We start from the raw sequence: 20,761 nt of genomic DNA, 5'->3' as shown, positions 1-20,761 counted from the left end.
CTCTATTTCCCCCATCCAATCCATTTTCTATCTTCTCAGCTTTATTTTAGGATCTTACTACAATAATCCTCTCCTCTCCCTCTGACCCTTAAACCAGTTTGCACAAATAGAATCATAGAATAGTTGGGGTTGGAAAGGACCCACCAGCTCTGGTGTATGTCTTCCCTATATTATCTTCCTTATGTCTAGAAAAGGTGCAATTGCTGTTTCTTTCTTGTCTGCAGCAGGTTTCTTCATTTTTCTTTTTTCACATTAAAGGTTTATATTCACATCCTAAGAAGGGGTCCCCCTAACCCCTTGCACCAGAGTTTCCATGCATCTGTCCTCCCTTTTCTCATCTCCCCATCATAAAAGGACACATATTTAATAGCATTAATTGTTAGTAACATCCAAAGAGGTCTTTACAGGACCTGTACTAATAATTAGTAATCAATGGTCAATAACAAATATTTTTCAGAATCCTTAACATCTATAACACTAGCCATTCTCAATGAAAATATGAAAGCTGAGCCCATCTATACAACTCAGTCCCTGAAAGCACAAAAATGTTAGGCGGCAAGACGGAAGAGCTTCTGTGATGGAGGAGGAAAAAGTAGTGCACATAATACTAACAGAATGAAGATTTTCTCAGTAGAAACCAGTCTCAGTGTAAATGTAAGTTTGGAGAATAAAATTCTTCCAGGTATTTTCTTGAAGCTTCCTTGCAGCTGAATTGATCAAATTCTTATTCATAGGCCCTGCAAGTTGGTTACAGCTGCCATAACTATGAGATAGTCTTATATTCTTACATTAACCTTTTATTTACTTACCTAAATATTTACCTAGTTATCCTGTTTATTCTTAAAAACTTGTGAAGCTTCTAATACAGCTGGTTTATTTACAACTTCTTCCAACATCTCCTGAATATTATTTGCAACCAACACTGCAGTGCTTCTCAAAACCATTCCACAAAGCATTTCAGGTACAAAACAGTTATACTTCAGGTTGCATTGTTTTTCAAGTATAATTGCTTTCATCCTTAAGCTATAAAATATCTAGAATACATACTTACAATGCCTCTAATCTTTGTGACTATGTTTTGTATTCTTTCTGAACATATACTATGATACACAATTCAGTATGTTTTGAAAAGAAAGCTCTCTATCATTTTTGTGAAATCAAAGAAATCTTACTTACAGGGTGGTTTGGATCAGTCTCAAGTGAAAAATTGCTAGGATTGCTGTTAACAATTTCTAGCTCCAGAGTTTCATGTGTAGAATTAGAGAGAGGTATGTATAGACAAGCCCATCTGGAAAACATACATATATGCAATGATTATTAATTACAAAGCTTCTTCCATCGCATCTCATTATTCATCACTTGTTTTCTTTCCTGAAAAATGAGTACTTTTTAAAAATAGAATTATTTTCTATTGCATGAGTATTTTTCCACTAGTAGGCACACATTTAATAGCAATAATTATTAATAACAATTATTAATAAGAATAAAAACTTGTATCAATAACTATTGGACATTTTAAGAGCAGAATTGCCTTGCTATACAGGAAGCCAATTTTAGTTAGTTTGCTGAAAGGACTATCTAGCTCCCTCAGTACTCAACACAGAGAAAAATATTTTCAGGGAAAATTGGTTGTAACATAGATCACTAAGATGTGGAATCATTTTTCATTGTTTACAGGAGGAGTCTAGATTTAATGCCTTAAACTTGATGCCTCACTTTTAGGTAGGAGGATGTGAAAATGCATCGTAGTGTCTCCAATACCACAGCTGCACATTTATTCCTAGGCTCCAATTTGCAGATTTATGTCTCACCTTTCTTTCCTTAGTTTCTATAGATCTAACTTTGGAATAAAACATTTTAATCAAATAGATAATTCCATGTGTCAAGCCCAATAAAAAAATTTGGTTCCAAAAAGTAAAATAATTTTGTCTATTATTCTGTAGTCTATTCATGGACTCATAGTCTGCCTCAGGAAAAGCACTGGACAGAAATTAAAGGTAATCAGACAAATTATATCTGTAACTCCTTTTTGTCTAAGCAATGGTTTACAGGAAAAGCTTGTAATTAAGTGGTGTTGCCAATAGCTTTTGATTTAGTTCCCCTAAGCAACCATTCTTCTTGATCATGTAACCCTGAGACCTCAAAACAAACTGTTGTTTCACACCAGCCATTTCACTGAAGGTTCTGCCTTCTTCCTTCCTCTGTCTTCCCCTGCATGGACTCCAAAGCTGTTCAATTTTGTACATTGTTGTGTTGTTCATTATAGCATAACGTTAAATCACTATGTTGCACATGTAGATTATATATTCTAATGAGTATTGTGGCTGCCCCAGAACAAAGATTGGAGTGTGCTGTTTGCCTAAAACTTATATTTTAAATCAGCTGGCAGTCTATTTTACAAACTGACCTCTGTTTTCTACTCAAAGAATAGACAAACACAAGATACATTCAATAGGGAACACAATTTTCAAAAGAATTCGTAAGACCACCAAAAATTCCTCTGTTCTGATCAAAATAATATATTATTTGCCTCTAATAAAGATATATGAACATAAATCACATTCTTGTTATAACACCAAGGGACACAGAAAAGAGATTCAAGATGAATCAGTGAAAAAAGTAAATAAGTAAAGCTTGAAAAATGAGATACATTTTTTTTTTCCATAATTTATCTGCCTAATGGGCATTCCCTCTAGTCAAAGCTGTGGCAGGTCAACTGCCAGTTTGTTCCACATATTTATCCTCTGGAAAAAATTAGTCAGTTAATCATAGTAAATCAGTAAGGAAAAAGAAAATACAAAAAGCAACATTCAGAAAAGAAGATATTTCAGCCAAGCTTTATGACTATAACTTCAGGCCCTAAAACTTGTGCTCACATGGGCTCCTTCCAACATATGCAGTGATATAAATCCCCAGCATCTGAATGGCAGACTTGTTTTTGACTAACACTGTCAAAGCATTGTGTCACTGGGGTCTCAACAGCAGAGAGTAGAGAAACACCAGGAAACTGTTAGGTAAGAACCGAAGATTCTTTTAATAATCACATCTAATATCTCTAGCCTTCACCTTTTGGTTTCTTTCATATATAACACTTTGTCAAAGAGGAAACTATGTTGGAATATCTGAAATTTCACTAAGCAACTACTTGACTGTTAGGGGTTCTTCAAGTGATCAAAATCCATTAAGAATCTCTGCCACCCCACACAGGTTGACTACCGTGGTTATGCTAGAAGAAGCTGTTGCATATGACAGCAAATTCCAGGCCACTGTGAACATCATTGGACTGACTCATCTTCAATGACTGCTGTGGAGCTCATACCAGGATGGATAATTGAAGATGGACAATACCAAAAAAAGTTTCTTTGCTTAGAGATATATGCTAAAGGAAGTGTCACATCTACCTTGACAAAAAAAAAAAAAGCAGAAAAAAAGCAGATCTGACTGTGATAAGCCCAGAATGTCAGGGTATCTGAAGAAGGAATAAAAGATAAACTCTTAATATTTCTTCTTTTCACTTTCAAGAATCGGTTAGAAATTGATTCTCAGTGTATCAATATGTTCTGGGCTCCTAATCTAGTTTCAAGTTATGTTTCAAGGACACAAAATCTTAAATCTTTCAGATCGATAGGAAAAATAATGCAGTGAGCATGTAATGAAAAACCTTATTCTTAGAAGGATATCACGTATGATAATGCTTCTTCCAAATTCAAGGAAGAAGTGGTAGAATGGAAGATAGTCTTGTAACTACAAAGCTTCACCAACCAGAAATGCCTCAAATTTTTTATGACATTTACAGTCCACATCTCTGGGAACACAGCAAGGAAGTACACCCATTCAAAACAAAACAAAAAATATTGATACCTTTCTTAGACAATACATAAATGTCTACCTGTGCATTGCCTTTACATATTCAGCCTACATTAATGCAGGTAATTTACTTGGACTATCTTATTCTTTCAGCAGGTAGAGTAATTCTCAGTAATTTAACTATAACCTTAATGTCATCACCAATTGCCATTGTCCAAAATTTTGCATTTCAAGAGGAGGACATTATGTTGATGACGCAATAGAAACAAATTTCGGGGAAAAGGAGAATGTTGAAGGACATAGCTGAATAAAAAGCAGATGGCTTTATGAAACCAAGACTACGGCAGATTACGCAAACAGAAAAGGAAGAATTTTGTCAGGTTTTTTTATGCTGTTTTATAATATTTACATTAAAAGATATATATGAAAGAGACCACTGTTAGTTTCCTGTTATACATTATTGTTGTTGCTGCTGTTGCTAAATAATTTAACTAAATAGTACTTCTTTGTTCTTCCACCACTATCTGCCCAGGTCAGATGTAGATGAGTTCATTTACATATGCATAGGAATTACAACATGCGTGTACTTGTAAAGTGAAAGGAAATCTCATTTGAAGAAATAAACCATGGAATTCAATGAATTTGAGATTATAGTTTTAACAGGCAAGTGTTGTAATTAATGTAGCTAATCCTTTCCAACATTAATTTTATTTGTGATGGGAAAGGATGACTTCCCATTCCCAGACAGACCACTTGTGCATGTAGTTCTTAGGCAGCGCATGCTAGAGAAAATTATGAATGCTAGAGCCTGAATGAAAAGGTTTTAACTTATTTCTAACTCCTAACAGTGTCAGCCTACATAACACAGAAAAATTATGGGGTTTATTCCAGTCAGCCCAGAATTTTAAAGTAAAAAACAGGAAATGGACAACCCTACTGATTTTCTTAGAAAAACGTAGCAACAAAGGCAACAGAAGGTCTGTGCATCATATATGAACAGCAGAAGATATTATCTCACAAAAAATTACTCAAGTAAAATTTTATGTTGTACTCTAACATTTTTTACTCAGTCTGTAATGTATATTAGTTATATATCTAGTCAAAGACAAGATATACAGAAGTAAGTGGAATTTAGCATTCAGAACTGTGTGTCCACAGAACCTACTACTAAGCAGAGGTAATAGGTGGAAGAGCACTACTGAAATTCTGGAATTCTTTAAAGGCTAATTCTAAAAGTTTTGATTTCTGTCTGAAAGTCAGATCTAAAAATCACACTATTGAAATGCAAGATGAATTTTTTTTGAAGGAAGACAAGAATTCACTTCTCTGTCTGCTCTAAGTAAATGTTTTCTTAACATTTGCAGTGTTTCAACCATGTGTACCCCCAAGATCTGCAAGACCAGAGCTGTATGACTTTGCCATTTCTTGTGAGGTTAAAAGAAATTCATAGCTGGTTTAGAAACATTTGTAAAGCAGGACTGTCAGATATATTCCTAGTTCAGAAGGAAAAAAGAAACAGAAAATAAAACAAACCTACAGAACTTTGTATCATGGATCTTTATGATTGCATTCTGCAGTACTTTCAGAGTGATTTCTATATAAAACCTTCAGAGGAAGTCTACACATAGGCTACAATTCCATTTAAATTGTGTTACTGCAAAGAGGATTTCACTTATCTACACATGTATCTATGAAAATTACCTGCAAACTGCTATAATACATATACAGCACTATTCTGCCTTTTTGATGTAAACTCTTCATATGTTTTCCATAGTACTTCAAGCTAGTGACCAAGTTCAGCACTATGACCTACATACTTACTTTCCAAGCTCACATTCTATTTCAGGTAGAGTAGTTGGCAATGGTTTCTCCACAGTCAACTTCAGTGCATACCAAAACTCTCCAACCATATCTGACTGGAATATGACACTAAAAACAGATATATAAGCTTAATATGACACAGCCTTTGTGCAGATAATTGAAAATGTAAAATTAATATTCTGGAAAAACCTAATGAGTTCAACATTGTGAGTTCTTTAATTAGCTCCCAGGTTTCCCTTAACACTTCTTGCTAGTATGTGAATTCAGGTACCAAAACTAATAATATTTACAGTTACTGATGCAACAAAATCTCTTCTTCATTTTAAATTTTTAGCATAAAAGTTGGGGTTTGAGTGAGTTGGGTTTTTGTGGGTGTTTTTTTGGGGGGGTAGTTGGTGGGTGTGTGTGTGTTTGTTGGTGTTTTTTTTGTTTATTTGGCTTTTTTTTTCCAAAATGCAACTCAAAAGCATATCAACCATTAACTTACAAGAGTAAGTTTTAATTCCATTTCAAGGTCACAGTGTTTTCTTTCTAGCTATTTTGAACTAAAAGGACAAAGAAATAGAAATAGTATTCACTGATTTTAAAGAGGAAAATCTTTTCAAATCTAGTGATGAAAACTGAGGAATAGATACAGACACATTTATATGAGCATGACAAAGAGATATGCTTCAAAGGAATTTTCTGTTTTGATATACAATCAAATGCCATGACTGAAAATTGCTTGCTGCTAGGTGAGATATGTACAGCAGTACATTTCTGTGACTGATGTTGTAACAGAGTTCTTTCCTATTGCAGATTTCTTTTTCTGTTTCTTGGTTTTTTTGAGTAACAGAGTCATAATAACATTAAACCAAAGCACTGTAAGCATATAAAAACTTACATGAAATGCACTGTGCAAACCCATGACCCATTAAGGACCAGTTCAATTATTTCTGTTACATGACTTTACGGTTCCAGACTATCCTCTGTGCCAATAAAGCCCTTAAAGTGAACATAAAACAGCTTAGGAAAGATCATCCATTTGCAAAGGTACACCTGCCACAAACACTTTTACAATGCTTCTTCCCAGCTGCTGCCATAGCAAAGGAAACAGAGCATGGCTTCAGAAAAAAAACAAACAACGGTGTCAGTGTGGATGCAATGTGGAAGTACCTCTGTCCAGCTGTAATTATAGTGCTTGGGAGCTAGTGCTATTTAAAGCAGCTATTAGACAGCTTTCTAGTACAGTACTGCATAATTGTACTGAATATGTACAGTTCTGCTTTATGTTGTCTTTGCATATATTCCACTAAGTCCCAGTCTACCAATCGGCTGAGCCCAATGTTTTGCCAATTAAAACCAACCTTTATTTTATTATTTGGAAATTCTACACTTGAAAAATACCAGAAATATTATCTGGTATAAAAAAAATTAAAAATAATAAAAAAAAAAAAAAAGAGGTCTATTCTCATTTGCAGCTTCAGAATGCATAATTTATTTCTACAAATTCTCAAAGAAAAAATATTTACTAGAGTGATAACAGTACTCATTTTTATGAAACAGTATTGTGTGAAACCTGTATTGTACAATGATGCCTGCCATTTTTCTGGTCTTTGGAAAAAACAATGCAAGCAAATTGAACAAAACGTTCAAATACATGGATTTTGGCTTCGTAAATATTGGGTCTTTGAACACAGGTCATCTGTCTCTGCCCTCCTCATAAGCCACTACCCCACCCTCCTCCCTATCTCCATGTTTTTGCCAGTCAATTAATATAATTGAAAAACAGAGAATTGTTTGAATTGTTTTTCAATCAGGCCTTCAACTAAATAGTATTTCACTAACCAGGAAGATAAGGTTTGCAATTCTGTACTCTCCCGTTATTGGCTGAACTGGTTTAACTGGAACTAAGACCAAGAGGTCATCTGTCTTTGCATTGCTAATTATCATACCTGCATGGTTTCATTGGGATTTCCAATATAAAGAAAAAACTGTGATCAAAAACCTCTCTATATCCTTTTAGTAGATCATTGTTAATTAATGGAATACTCTGAAGCTAAATTGATTCATGTGATGGCTGTTAAAGGGTTCTTCACCTGGCTTTACTTACATTTTTACAGTTCCATTTCTTCTCAGAAGATAAATAAAATCATGTTATTCCCTTTACAGAACTTACAAATTTACAAAACTAACAATTAATTTGAAGTTGTCCGTGAGGACTTATAATATTAAGTAAATTTCTAAAATGTTGTCGCTGAATTCTAGTGAACAAGAATAGCTAGACATTATTCTACTGCCTGTCAGTCAGTTTTCTGCCTTCAGAGGAAAGCTGCTGTTGGGATACAATACATTTAAAGTTGGATTCTTTTTAATTCCATTTAGTACCTTTCATGGATTTTTTATGGTGATAGCCACATCAAGCGACCAAGGTTTCAATGAAAGCAGTTCACTTTTTAGTACAAGAGCCAAACCTGCAAGTATCAAAACTCTGCAACTTACCTTCCATCTGAAGTGCCGACAACAGCTGGGGAAAACTGTACTTGATACAAAAATGTTTGTTTGGGCCTAAGAGTGAGAGCCTTTTGTCCAGTAAGTGACTGATTCTCCAGCACCACACTCAGCTGAAGAATTTTATCTGCAGGATTAGTGATGGGAATATGAATTCCAACAGTATCCTAGAAAAAAAATCCACAAAATTAACTATGAAGCATCACCCATAAAAGACATTTCTCAAAAAAGTGTAAGATATTTACTCATGATTTATACTTACGCAAACACAGGCTGCACCTCTAATATGTGAACTAACCCCAAAAAAGAGAAGTTGCAGTAAGAGACATTTCAGCCAATCTTCAAATTATAAACTCTTTAATTCCATAAATAAGGAAAAGTTCAAGTCTTCCTGGCCACTCTGCATTCTAACATTCTACTTCACCTTCCAAGACATAGCTGAGGCTTGCCAAAATACACCTTACAGGCAGATCTGCTGTAGTCCCAACCAGGCAAACCCTCCAAGCCATCTCCAAAAGCCAAGCACAGACAGCTGAAAGTGTCCACTTTGCAAGCTGGCAAACAATTCAGGCTGAATTCTGCAGGATCTGTTCATCTTAATTTTGAAGCTACATCATAATACTTGACATTAAAAGAGCAGCATCACAATAAACATTCCCTCTCTCATTCTTTTTTGTCATTTCCCTGACTACTGGTCTCCATGTCTTTCTGATTAAAGCCTATGAACACTTCAAGCAAGGACCATCTTTTCTTGCCCATCTGGAAAACCTGGCTACTGTTAAAGATGCATATTAAATTTCAATTACTATAATAAAAGTGAAACAAACTATGACCTTATTAAAAAAATAAACATATGATGAGCAGGAACTGGGCAAAGGCTGCTCACTCTGCACAGCTCCTACATTGTACCTTGAAACACTGATGTATTTCAGCAGTGTTCCAGTGACCTTCTTCACTGTAAGGTTAAAAATAGTGTAAAACCATCCTAGGTACCCTGTGTATGTAAATATCAATACACTTTGTGAAATTAAACACTTTAAACCAACAGGAAAGAATTTATCAACAAAGGCAGGCCACCACCACAATTCAGGGTGCACACCATACCTTCATTTTAAAATACATATGTTCTATGCATATACGTTCATCTGTATAAAATATGCAAAATCCCAAACCAAACATATGTATTTATTTATCTGTATATATATTTATCTGTATATATATTTATCTGTATATATATTTGTCTCTATCTTTATTTTAGTCTCTTTCCTTTGCTGTAACCAAGCAGTTTCTTTCAAATGCAAGGTTGTTTGTTTTTTCTAACATATAGTGATCGGGTTCTCCCAAAAGCAAAATTTTGCCATATACTTTTTTATAAAAAGTAAATAATTCAAATTGCAATATGAAAGGAGACAAAGATACAATATCTATTAAAATTAATTATACACTAACATCTGAACATGAAATACAGTTGCCTTACACTGCTTTGAGCCTGCCTATGATTTAGTAAATTTCTAAATATTTACATTTAAAGAAAATTTCTACTGGAACACACATAAAATTCATTTAATGTTCTACAGATGGCAAGATTACAGCAACAATTTAAATCATCCAAGTGCCTTGCAACAGTAAGATAGGATTTAAATTTGCCATAAAATATTTTAAAGCTCAGATTAATAGTTTTTACTGATGTAAATAAATTTCTAAATCTATCTACCATTTTATTGCTAAAGGCTTCACAACAATTTTATAGTAAAACATCTACATGCTATGTTAAAGAAATACTTTTACATTAAAAAGGAAATATTAGATTGCTTATTTAGGAAAAAAGCAGCAACTATTGAAGAAACCTTTGTAACCTTGTAAACAAAGGATATTTTATATTGCCAATGTTAATGTAAACAGTATGCTCTTGCCAGTATGAAATGAATGCCTAGGAGTATGTATTTCCCTGGAATTTCCCAGGAAATTTCCCTGGAATTGCTATAAACATTTCAAAGATCTGCTACTTTGTGGATGGTAATAAGAGCAAATGTATATTTATCAACAGAATGTATATACATTGTACATTTCTAGGCCATAATGACTGATAGTACTAGGATAAATAACAAAATGCCCATGCAATTGCTAAGAGTGTTATTTTTCCTGAAAATACCATTTTATGAGAAAGAATGTAAAGGAGGAACATCACAGGCAAGTTCCAAACACATTTATAGTCATTAATTTAGATCCTCATTGTTTTATATATTAATATATGTTGGGTTTTATATACATTTTCACAGAGGAAATATGTAAAAGTTGAAAAACTAAGAGAATTAATCTCATTCCTTAAACTGGTTTTTGCATCAAGACTGCCAGTGACAAAGATAGAGCCATTCTGGTGAAATGTCATGGGTTTATTCCTTTGAACTTACTGTGATCCACTTCTTATCCCATGCTCTGAAATAAGAAGGTCATTTAAATTAAACTAACATAAAGTAAAATAGAATAAAATAAAGTATAAATATGAGATAACATTTATTCTCTGTGGAACCTGGAAAAACAACTGATGGCTTACATTTTATCCTACATTAATAGCCTGAGCCTATGTATAGTTATAATACTCTGCTATCAAGATTTTGCTTCAAAAGATGCAAAAAAAAAAAAAAAAAAAAAAAAAAAGATGCGTCTTGTCTCAGTCGCAGCACTCATCATCATCAATTGATCTTTTGTGATATTACACCTGTTTGCTGAAAGATTTTCCTGACATATTTTATGCTAAAGGTTTTCTCATCATCCCATACTCTACACCTTTTTTTTAGTAACTGGACCTAAAGAATTTAAGTCCATAGTATGTAATTTTACATTTTATTCATGTATACACTGCACTGAACTATCAACCAGTCCTCCACTAACTTTGACAAGGTAGCTTATAGTAAGATGGGCATATTCTAAAATTACTGTGCATAACACTTCTGTATGTCCAATCTTCAGTAATCATCCTATTCTAATCATTACCAGGTGTCAATAAAAGCACTATCTGGCCAGAGTTTCTAAGAGACTAACTATATGTCATAATGCCTTAGAACATTTGTTTTCAAATAAATCCAGTTTCAGTAAGGAGATGACATTCACTCCAAATTTGTTTGCAGCTTTTCTAGTCCATGGACCTCGAGGAGAAAGCATTTATAATTGCTCCTGAGTTTGCCAGGCTATTATTATAGAAGCAAATTTGCATGTCATACCATGCAAGTGGAAAGAAAGTAATTTTGATAGGCCTGGTGAGATAATGCAGCAGAAATTCCTCCCTTTCTAGTCCTTGGCCAAATCATTGCTCTTCTGGACTGACAAGTAACAGGTGCTTTCTTTCTCTGCGCCACACCTGACGACACGCAGGAATGTTGTTTACTCAAAGATTGAAGTTGCAATGGTGGCAATAATCTTCAAAAAGTAGATCTTGGCTTTCTGTCTTCCATAGGCTCAAAATGATCAGGGCTTTCAATGTCACCATCAGTGTATCTATATGTCAGCAGCAGCAGTTAAGCCAGAGTCTCCTGCGGTATCCTCATTATTATTCATTTCCATTTCTTGGAACAAAAGAGGCTCAAGTGAGGTGCTGACAGTTTCAGGGCCATGCTGAACATAGTTCAGTCCAGTTTGGTCAAATCAGGTTTAGAAATCAGAGCTGGCTCTTGAACTGCTTGGTGCAAAGCACCTGCAACACGCACCTTGCCTCACCACTTCTCCTCTCCCCACACACTTCTAACCCAGACCCACACGGCCACGCTCAGCTGGGACCTTCTCACACGGATCACTCAGACACATGTAAGTCCTCACCTCCTACGTCTCGAAGGGGTGAGCCCTTCCACCTTTCTTGTCACTCGTAAGTTAATGGAGCAGATCTTGGTGAAGTGAACCACCTCCCTCATCAAGTACAGACCTTTGTTGGCTTCCCCCCCCCCCCCCTTTCCATGTAGGGTTATGAGGACAGAGAATCACAGCATTGCCATTATCTTGATACTGTATTTTCCCATTTTACTTGGCATATTTTTCCTTACAAAATACCAGCTTGCAAAAAGGCACCGACTGTTCATCAACAGTTAAGACCTTATCAGAACAGCAAATTGAACTACTTGAAATCTAGGACTAAAGACCTTAAGCGAATTATATATTTGTAAAACTAGTTTAGGAAGGAATTCATTTGTATCACTATTACCGTACAAGAAACTAACTCAAAAAAAAATGTGCAAAGGATATTTAATATCAGAGGCTAATAGTGTAGTGAAGTTCAGGTGTAAATTTACATATAAATTTACATATAAAAATCACACTGAACTGAATTTCTTTCAGCTGAAATGTGCATTAGTATCTAAGTAATAATGCCCTAAAACAGAACATAGAGGTGATTAGTTCATAAATTATTACAATAATTCTAATCTGACCCACTAAAAAATACTATACTGTTAACCTCTTAATAGGGACTAGACATTGTACCAAGCAAACAAACTGGGAAAACACTGTTTTGCAATAGAAGATTGCTAAAAGCTTCTTTCTGAAATTGAAGTAAAGAAGGGGGCTGCAAAAGCATTACATTCTGTGACTGAAGCTACCTATGGTGTCCTCAGCTCCACCAACAGAAGTCATGCACATTTAGAAACTCACACCAAAGTGATATAACAATAATTTGTAAAACACATAGGAAAAGCTAACGAACTAAATAACATATTTGGACTTTCATGCACCTCAGTTTTGTCCGTCTGCATAAGGCTTCTCGTCTGGTATAGATAGAAGTTGTAACAAAGACAAGTTGAATGACAAGAGAAATGCTATATTAAGATAACTATAAAAAACATACCTGACAAGGGGATACAGACTGACTCAAAGTCAAATTAATATCCCAGATTCCTACAACTGAGGAAGTAATAGCTATGCTTACATCTTAATGACTATTCCTTTGCATTTGAAATCAAGGCCACCTCTGAGTCTATGTAGACTGAAGCTTAATAATTCTCCATCCTCCTGAGACCACAGGAAGATTTCCTTTTCAGACCCAGAAGTGTAAGATGAAGAAATTATCAATTACAGCTACTTTTCGCCAACCTCTGCACTTTGGAGTAATCAGCTCAGTTGCACTAGCTACCATGTGCAGTAACCTGGCTTATATCAAAGCTGAATCAGGCTAGAGAGCACTACTGGAAAATAACAGTAGATTATTTTCCATTACCACAGCCAGTCTGGAAGGAGATACCTGCCACTTTATTAATGTAACAAAGAACCAAATTATTTTTCAGAGGATTTTACAGGAAAATCATTTACATCCACTTTGTCAACAACATTTTTGAAAAGCCTGACTCAGCAACGGACAGATTGCAATACAGCTCCTAGTCAGCATTCTTATGGGTCACTTTGCTGTGCAGATACATGTAATATATGTCATAGGATGGAAATTTTAGTTTGAATCAAACCAATAGATGTATTTACAGTCCTTCTTTGATAGGACTATTTTGGATGACTGACACTTCAGTAAATCCAGGCTCCATCTCTCAAAAAAAGACGTTTCTCTTTTTTTTTTCAGAATGTCCCGTCTCCTTCACAGGCTGTCATATCCACAATGTCAGAACAAAATACTTAAGGTCAGTAACACTCAATAAAAGCACTAGAAAGTGTAACATTCCTAAGTTAGATATGTACTGCTCTTAGATAATGAAGTCAAGACAGCTATCACCTACTACTGCATTTTCAGAGAGTCAGGTAATGGAAAGGTAATATGCCATTCTTCTTCAAGCATGTCATGACTCAGAGATAACAAAATCAGCCTCAGAACATTGACATTCACTATAAACAGTCCTTTCAAGGAAGTCAAGGAGATGTAAAATTCGGGATACTTTCAGTTTTCAAATAGCTTCTAATATATCAGGTAGACAATTAGAAAAACCTGTGTCTTTCAATCATATCTCTCAGATCTAAATTAAATCTTACCCACAAAGTTCTTTGTGTAACCTGTAAGTCAGGTTAAGTATTTAAGCAAATCTTTGTTATGCTCCTACTTACAGAAGTGCACTATTATCCTTGGACTTTGAACATACACAGAACTACAAAGTTTAGTTCCTACGCTAACTGTATCTACCCGTAAAATTCTAGATCGAACACTCAGCTGCAATTATTTTCTGCTGGTCTCACTCATTTCTTTTCAAGTGCTATATGAAGTTACAGTAGTGCCGTAAATTCATAATTCCAATAGATTAGAAAGAGATAGACTTTGGAAAGCTTGGTGAATGCTGATGATTTCTGCATGTTCATAATGCAGCCAGTGACTGAAACAATTAATTCCAGGAACTTATTCTAATAGCCTTTAATTTATGCTGACATTTAAACTGGTATTTGCACCGTGGGCATACTGTCCTGGATCAAAAATTTGATGTGGTGAATTTAGAAAGCTCCCTCTGGCATGAAACTATAAACATGATACAGATATGTCAGTGAAATGCTGAGGCATCAGCTCTCTCAGAATTGATCAGGAAAAGGCAGTGACCAGCACTGACCAATGTTCCAATGCTTCCAAGACTTTCATAAATACTTGGTAAAAATAAACTTAAAATCACCTATCAGAACCTAATTATACTACAGTAGAATACCAGTAATGACTAATTACAATACTTCTGCCAACTTTAATGACTGCTGCTACAAATGTGGAAGCAAATATTCTACTATGTGCCTCTACTGCCAGCTCATGCTGGTATGAGCTAACTAAAAGTACTTTACTTCTTAAAACCACAACCAACACTGGTAATATTTCACTTTATTAATTTTTATAACCATAGTAATGAGATAATTTACATCTCAGCTACACCACCTACCATCATTACTCAGTAAGCAGAGGTAAAATTCTAATTAATTTGACTGTCTTAGATCTTGCACCTACTGTAACTCTTTTATTCTGTAGGTTTGAAAAGGTATTTTTAAGAATCATGTTTCTTTGCACTTTAAAAGACTGATATAATTATCACTGGCACAAACCCTATAGATGTAGAGATAATTCTAGAACAAAAATGAATATGTCAGGGTTTGTACTGAGAATAACTTTTTCTCCTGAATTTTCCAAGAGTAGAAAATTACAAATAAGTTCATATGGACAGATAAAATGCCTCAGATAAAAGCCTTCCCCTCCCAAATCCTAGACACTTGGGGATTTTAAATCCCATTTTTGTTTTTGGCATATCTCTGCAGTCTCAGAAGCCAGGAAATATCAGTATTATAAAGTGAAAAGAATTTCTTAAATGATAATAGTTCTTCTGAACACAGAAATATAAATAAATCTGAAGGAATAGTCTCTGTAGGAATTCTTTAGTTCAATGCCTTACTATCACTTAAAAAATCAGACAAATTTTAAAATTAAATAGTTGTTGCTACAAGAAAAGTTAACACTTAAGTCCTTAAAGTTTGCTCACAAATTACTGTCTCATATACAATAAATGCTGCACTATTAATTTTGTCTGCCTTATGTGACATACTGGAGGTATCTCTATTAGTAATCTGTCCCACATATTCCCTTAGTATTTACTCTAAAAAAGTAATGCAAGTTCACTATATCACAATCAATGTTTATTGATAATATTAAAATAAAAATATGTATTATTAATGACAGATATCTGACATTAGAACTTCTGAAAGGGACCAAGGCCCACACATGCATTTCTCTGGGTTTTTCTATACTGTCCAACTAGTTCTGTCATCCAGAAAGCAGCCTCTCCCTCTCTATGGGGTGGTATGGGAAAGATGTGGAAGAAAGTGTTTATTAGAGATCCATGGATTTATGACTACGAATATAAACCCCTTTAAATACTGATCTCTTCATACTCCTGTGTGCTTAGTTTTGAGGCAAAGGACTGCAGAAATATACTTTTTTTGGTATATCCAAGTTGGACATGAGCCATTATTTCATCCTATATCTTTTATAGGGCTAAAGGTATCCTCCTGAGATTTCAATTTTAAAACAGGTAAATACCAATGAAACATTTCTCAACTGTTATATTCATCCTACAGTCACCATCTGCTGTGTATGGAACACACAGAACAGACCGTTGCATTCATTTTCCTAGAGGCTGCCAAAAACGAGGAGGTTTGAAGGCTGGAAAAAGCTGGAACCATAATGGAAACATCCTACCTATTCTTAGATCTGCATGTAAACATCTTGCTAAGTGTGAAGACACTGACAGTGATCTTTCAAAGTCACCCCCAGAGTGCAGAGGCAGCACGTTAGTGGCATGGAGCTGGGAGCCGTTACAACTGACAACAGTGGCACAAGTTTCAACTCGGCAAGAACAACTCACATGGAAGTGGAGGTGGGCAGCATATGTTTCAGAGCAACATTGCCAACTTTTGAGTACTCACATGGCTTTCAGGGACCTGAGAGAGAGGGGAAGAGAAAAATTTGGCAGAGAACAGACAAACCTATTGTCTCCACACTTCTGTGGAAACCAAACCAAACCCTTCCAGGCATTTGGTTTTATTAAAGCAGAAACTAATAACTCACTGTTCAAAACAGACCTTCCCCTCTGGCTTATCTCCTGCTCTACCAGATCCTGCTCGGAGCTCACATATTAGATACTTCCTCTCAAGACAGCCAATACTATTTTTCAAATATATGGATGGATTGCAAAGTCTCTTGACCCGTGAACCAGCAATATACACTTAGAATTTTCTCCGTGAAATAGACAACTGCTAAAAAATAAGCATGCTCAAAGCAATAACTGCCAGCTTTTCAGTCATTTTACACAAAAACTTAAGAATTGGCTTACTTCTTGACCTCTACGTACAACCTGGATAAATCCATTTGAATATTTGTAAGGAAACTGTTACAGTCCATTTTTCTAAGCAATCTGAGATAATTAAACTGAATTTATCAGCCTATTTTAAGCCTCTGTACTACTGTTATCCCTTGGGAAATCCACAGCAAACCCCAAAGTAAAATACAGTGACCAAAAAAAATAAAAAATTAATTGTAAATATTTACAATGTTGTCAATGGATGAAGACTGATATTATCAATTGGCATTGGTACCAATGGAATTACCAACAGGAAGACTGATAAGTACCAATTGGAAAAATTAAAAATATGGTTGCTTTCTCTGCATTTAGAACTAAAAATATCTGCAAATGTACAAACGACTCATCATAACTGGAAGTGTCATTTAATTAATGACTCATGGACATTCATGAACAAATTGTAATTTGGCTTTTGACCCAAGCTGTTCTATCATTCTATGATTCCTGCTTTCTCAGATGATTCCATTGAGCTGTTAAAATTCTTTTTAAAGTAACGCAAGTCCCAGAGAAATATATAAATTAATAATTACTGAGTACTTGTTCACTATCTTTTAATGAGTAGTGCTAATTTTTACTTCACAATTCTCTCAAATAACTTTAGCTGGAATTTTTCATTAGAAATATCTGCTGCAGGGAACCAATTGTATGACCTTTATGTCACTTTTATACAAATAGTTCTGGAGATTGAACTAATGTAGTCTCTATGGCCACAAAGGCTTTACTTTCTTTTTAATCTGAGATTTCATTCGCAACGATTTTCATATACCTTTATACCAGGAATTGAAATCCAACTGCAAATTCATTTTAAAAATGCTGAAGAACAGTCTTCAGACAGTAACAGATGCTGATCCGTCCTTTCTAGTGAGGAAGCGCTAAGCAAGTTCTAGAAATATGTTCATATTGCCACAATGACATAGTCATTCCTTACTCTGATTCAAATAGAAAAGGAAAGATCTGGATTCCTTTTTCAACCAAACCATCTAAAATAGGTAGGGTTTTAGCCTAACATATGAATGTCATCTAAAATTGTATAACTTAAAGCAAAAAATTCCTCTTAACAGCATTTTACAAACTTCAGCACAGCATCTGTGTTCAAATCATAATCAACTAGTTTTACATACTTACTTGAAGTTCCTGATTCAGATGTTGTTTGAGAATGTTTCTATGTGTGGATAAACTTTTGCTCATTGTAATGATGCCATTTAATGATCATTTTCTGTTTCAGAAGCTGTGCATACTATCCATAGAAATTCAGCAGAAAACGAAAACAGCTGGCTGCTTCAGCCCATGTTCTAGAGATACACAACTATAAAAGAGTATCTGAATTTCACTCCAGTATTTTTAAATAGTATTCTGATTATGGGAACACAGCAATAATATTTTGGAGAAGCAGGGATATTGCTAAATTTTCTAAGAAAATTAGTCTTAAATAAAGATACAGCTTCCTGTTATATAGACAGAAAAACTTCACAGGAATGGAATAAATATTCATATTACACAAGGAAAGCAGTGAGTTCTCACTACTCACTAATTCACATTAATCACTGAGGGAAAACCAGTGGCAGTATCACCAGTCTTCCTGCCAGAAAAATGGCAGGACAGGTTTAAAAGCTATACTACAGAAAAATTCACAGTTCATCACTAGTAAGAGCCTCCAAACATAGTTTCAAAATCTATGCTTAAGATAACTACATATTTTGGAGAAATTCTCACTGTTCTTTTTCAGGTTCCTCTCATTGCTATTAACCATCCCCCCCCCCCCCCCCCCCAAAAAAAAAAAAAAACCAAAAACAAAACACAAACCAAAAAAAAACCCCAAACCCAAAAACAACAACAAAACCATCCAAACCCTACAGAGTGTATCTAAAACCATGTTTTGTCTTGAGATAAAAATCCAGCACAAGTTCCACTGATTAGAAAGACAATCATTACAGAGGTATACACAGGGAAAGAGAGTTCAAACATTAAGTTTTCCTTTCAGTGATGTTACTTTAACACCTAATTCACTAAGCTGTACAATCTCCACTCCAGATACCATCACTGAGCAAAATTTTGAACAAGAACATTTTCTCTGGACTTGCTATGTTCAATGACTGAGCAAAACCCCCTCTTGTTTTCAGTCATAAGCCACAGGGCTAGCAACTGCTGTCATGGACTAAGTGGCATGGTAGTTTAATTATACAAGGCTAGTTTCCTTCTTCACTTGACAGTTACTTTTCATATATATGACCACTCATCTAGCATAGATGAAACACCCCTTTAATTACTCAGTTTAGATCTACCCCTACATTTTTGTTCAATGGCAGTTAGTGACAGCTCAGCTGTCATTTTGTGATCTACATTAGCTCCCTGCTGTTATATCACAGAACTGATTCATGCATCTGTAGGAAAGAGAGGAGGAGGTTAGCAGCTGCTATATATTTATCAAAAATTTTCACTTACATTCTAATATTTCTTGTAGTTTACCTGCTTTCTGATAACTTCTTTTTATTTCTTTTTTTTTCTTTCTTTTTTTTTTTTTTTTTTAATGGGCTATACAAAGAAGTTCTGAACCTTTCCAAACTGCTTTTAGTTAGGGTGATTAATAATTACCACCTTCCCAAATTTGTTTTTTCTTTTGCCAACCATGTTGCCATGGTTCTTTTACAGAATGTTACTTTTAATGCTACCAATTGTTATGAAAGCATATTCTAAAAACTAGTGTTAGGGTATGATTCATAACTTCAGGTTACTCAGTTTCTGAGAAAATGATCCAAGTACCAGCCATATATAATAATATTCACATTACAGTTTACCTTAGGATTTATGAAAAGTTAATGTACCAGAGCTATGAAAACAGCATGTTACTGTTTTCAACTGCCAAGTTACATAATTACAAAATATTCTTTGTTATATGCTCTGAACTTTTAATTAAATAAATAATGAAAAAATAATAAAGGAGACACTAACACATAATTTAAATTCTAAGTTAGATCTACTTTAACCCTGGCTGTATTTGTAACAAGCTCTCTGCATTGTACTTGTCTATCAACGTCATGCTGTTCCCACAAAACACAAACTCCTGTTAGAATAAACATGATGCAGTCTTTTTTGATGGGAAGAGTAAGAAAGAACTGGGTGCTATGATCTGTCTATATTAGCATGTGGTGAGAACACACAACATTAGACAAGCCCCTGAAAAATATTCTTTTTATGTTAGGTGCATTTCATGCACTCCCAGACTGCTGTGTGATATAAATGAAAGTGCAGAAAGTGTGGATGATCAGGAAAGACACCCAAAAAACACGCTGTGTCTGTGAACTGAACTGCTGACATAGATGCACCTTTCCTGGTGGGTACCCTTCAAGTAATTAAACAAAAGAAGTAGAGGTGCCAGGGAAGAGGCACGACCTAGAAAAATTAAGACATCTTTCATGTAATCTCTTATTATTGTGGCTCTCTATTGTGGATTTAAAACAGACTGACATCTTCCACAGTTGGCTTGTACCTCTACAGTCCCCAAAGCATGATTCCCAAGTGCTAAAGATCTGCCATGATTTTTGAGGGGAACCCTGAGCTAATATATCCTATGAGAAGAAAAACATTACTGTGTTGGTAAGGGTGCTGCTTCTGATCTACACCTTATAAAGTGATGGATTTAGAAGACAAAATCATATCTGGAGCCAAGTGAGAAGAGTTAGAGGAGTAGACCCAGCAGTAGGACTATTAGGAATCCCATGCTGCTATCCATCCTTCCTTCTCAGTCTAGAAGTCACTAACAGAGAAAAAACCACACAATTATTGAAATATAGTTTAGAATTATTTTTAAAGTAAAATATACATTTGAACTGCATCCTGTACCA

At 35.0% G+C, this 20,761-nt stretch overlaps 1 protein-coding gene across 1 annotated transcript in view; it reads right to left on the bottom strand.

Annotated features, from left to right (window-relative positions):
* CFAP47 (cilia and flagella associated protein 47) overlaps positions 1 to 20,761 on the bottom strand; it is a 345,115-nt gene that overhangs the window by 90,520 nt on the left and 233,834 nt on the right. The window contains exons 52-54 of the mRNA XM_027816959.2: positions 8,110 to 8,285; positions 5,629 to 5,736; positions 1,177 to 1,288 (exon numbers count right to left, since the gene is read on the bottom strand). Coding sequence (XP_027672760.2) covers positions 1,177 to 1,288; positions 5,629 to 5,736; positions 8,110 to 8,285 — 396 coding nt within the window. The remainder of the gene's footprint in view (positions 1 to 1,176; positions 1,289 to 5,628; positions 5,737 to 8,109; positions 8,286 to 20,761) is intronic.

This window comes from Falco cherrug, chromosome 2 (assembly GCF_023634085.1).
Source record: "Falco cherrug isolate bFalChe1 chromosome 2, bFalChe1.pri, whole genome shotgun sequence".
Classification (NCBI taxonomy): domain Eukaryota; kingdom Metazoa; phylum Chordata; class Aves; order Falconiformes; family Falconidae; genus Falco; species Falco cherrug.
Note: the sequence above shows the minus strand (reverse complement) of the source record. Positions and strands in the feature narration are given on the sequence as shown.